The 240-nt window shown below is 76.7% G+C and overlaps 1 protein-coding gene across 1 annotated transcript in view; it reads right to left on the bottom strand.

The window, feature by feature from the left end:
* The window catches only part of LOC103908011 (antigen peptide transporter 1), an 18,087-nt gene that overhangs the window by 12,731 nt on the left and 5,116 nt on the right, over positions 1-240 (bottom strand). The window contains 1 exon segment of the mRNA XM_009290323.1: positions 41-161. Coding sequence (XP_009288598.1) covers positions 41-161 — 121 coding nt within the window.

The raw sequence follows: 240 nt of genomic DNA, 5'->3' as shown, positions 1-240 counted from the left end.
GGCTGAGCGATGGAGGGGGCTGCTGGGGCTGCTGGGTGCCGTCGCCTGCCGGAGGGGCTGCCCGCCCAGACCCGTGTCGTCGTGCTGGTGCCCCCCCCCCCGCCGGGGGGGCCCCCCCCACCCGCCAGCACCTCCCCAGGGCGCAGCTCCAGGGACACGCCCTGGGGGGACAGAGGTGACACCCCCACGCTCCCTCCCCCAGTATCCCTGGCCCTCCCTGTGTCCACATGGCTCCCCCCT

The sequence above is a fragment of the Aptenodytes forsteri genome, unplaced genomic scaffold (genome assembly GCF_000699145.1).
Source record: "Aptenodytes forsteri isolate BGI_AS27 unplaced genomic scaffold, ASM69914v1 Scaffold474, whole genome shotgun sequence".
Taxonomy (NCBI): Eukaryota; Metazoa; Chordata; class Aves; order Sphenisciformes; family Spheniscidae; genus Aptenodytes; species Aptenodytes forsteri.
The sequence above is the reverse complement of the archived record's forward strand: the minus strand, read 5'-3'. Positions and strand labels throughout refer to the sequence as shown.